Source organism: Eimeria mitis, genomic scaffold, assembly GCF_000499745.2.
Source record: "Eimeria mitis Houghton genomic scaffold, Emh_scaff1727, whole genome shotgun sequence".
In the NCBI taxonomy this organism is placed as follows: Eukaryota; Apicomplexa; class Conoidasida; order Eucoccidiorida; family Eimeriidae; genus Eimeria; species Eimeria mitis.
Genome location: NW_013570044.1, coordinates 8,558 through 8,918, shown reverse-complemented (window position 1 = coordinate 8,918; position 361 = coordinate 8,558). Strand labels below are relative to the sequence as shown.

General features: G+C 62.6%; 1 protein-coding gene across 1 annotated transcript in view; it reads right to left on the bottom strand.

Moving 5' to 3' along the window:
* Positions 1-361, bottom strand: part of EMH_0042530 (Thrombospondin type 1 domain-containing protein, related) — a gene marked incomplete at both ends in the record, with an annotated part of 2,868 nt that overhangs the window by 1,914 nt on the left and 593 nt on the right. The window contains one exon of the mRNA XM_013495746.1: positions 3-361. Coding sequence (XP_013351200.1) covers positions 3-361 — 359 coding nt within the window. The remainder of the gene's footprint in view (positions 1-2) is intronic.

Below are 361 nucleotides of genomic sequence, written 5' to 3'. Positions count from 1 at the left end.
AGTCCTCAACCCTCTCGTCGTCTTCGCATATCAACCCGTTGCTCTCCAGGAGAGGCCGCGAGCCCCGTCCACCACTGGCATCCAAAGGATCCCCCAACTCGAGAGACAGGGGAGAGGGCTGCTGCTGACGCCGCCGCCCTCCAGCCCCGTCGGCTCCAGCAGCAGACTGGCTGCCCCCAGCTCCGGGACGTTGCGACCCAAAGAACCCCCCGATGCTCTGCAGCCGTCGAACTGCAAACTCAAACACCTCTGACTGACTCAGGAGCTTCGTTTCCTTAGCAGACGTATCGCCCGCCCCTCCCATTGGCTCCGTCGAAGCTGCTGAACCCGACGAGCCCACTCCTTGTTGCTGATGCTGTAT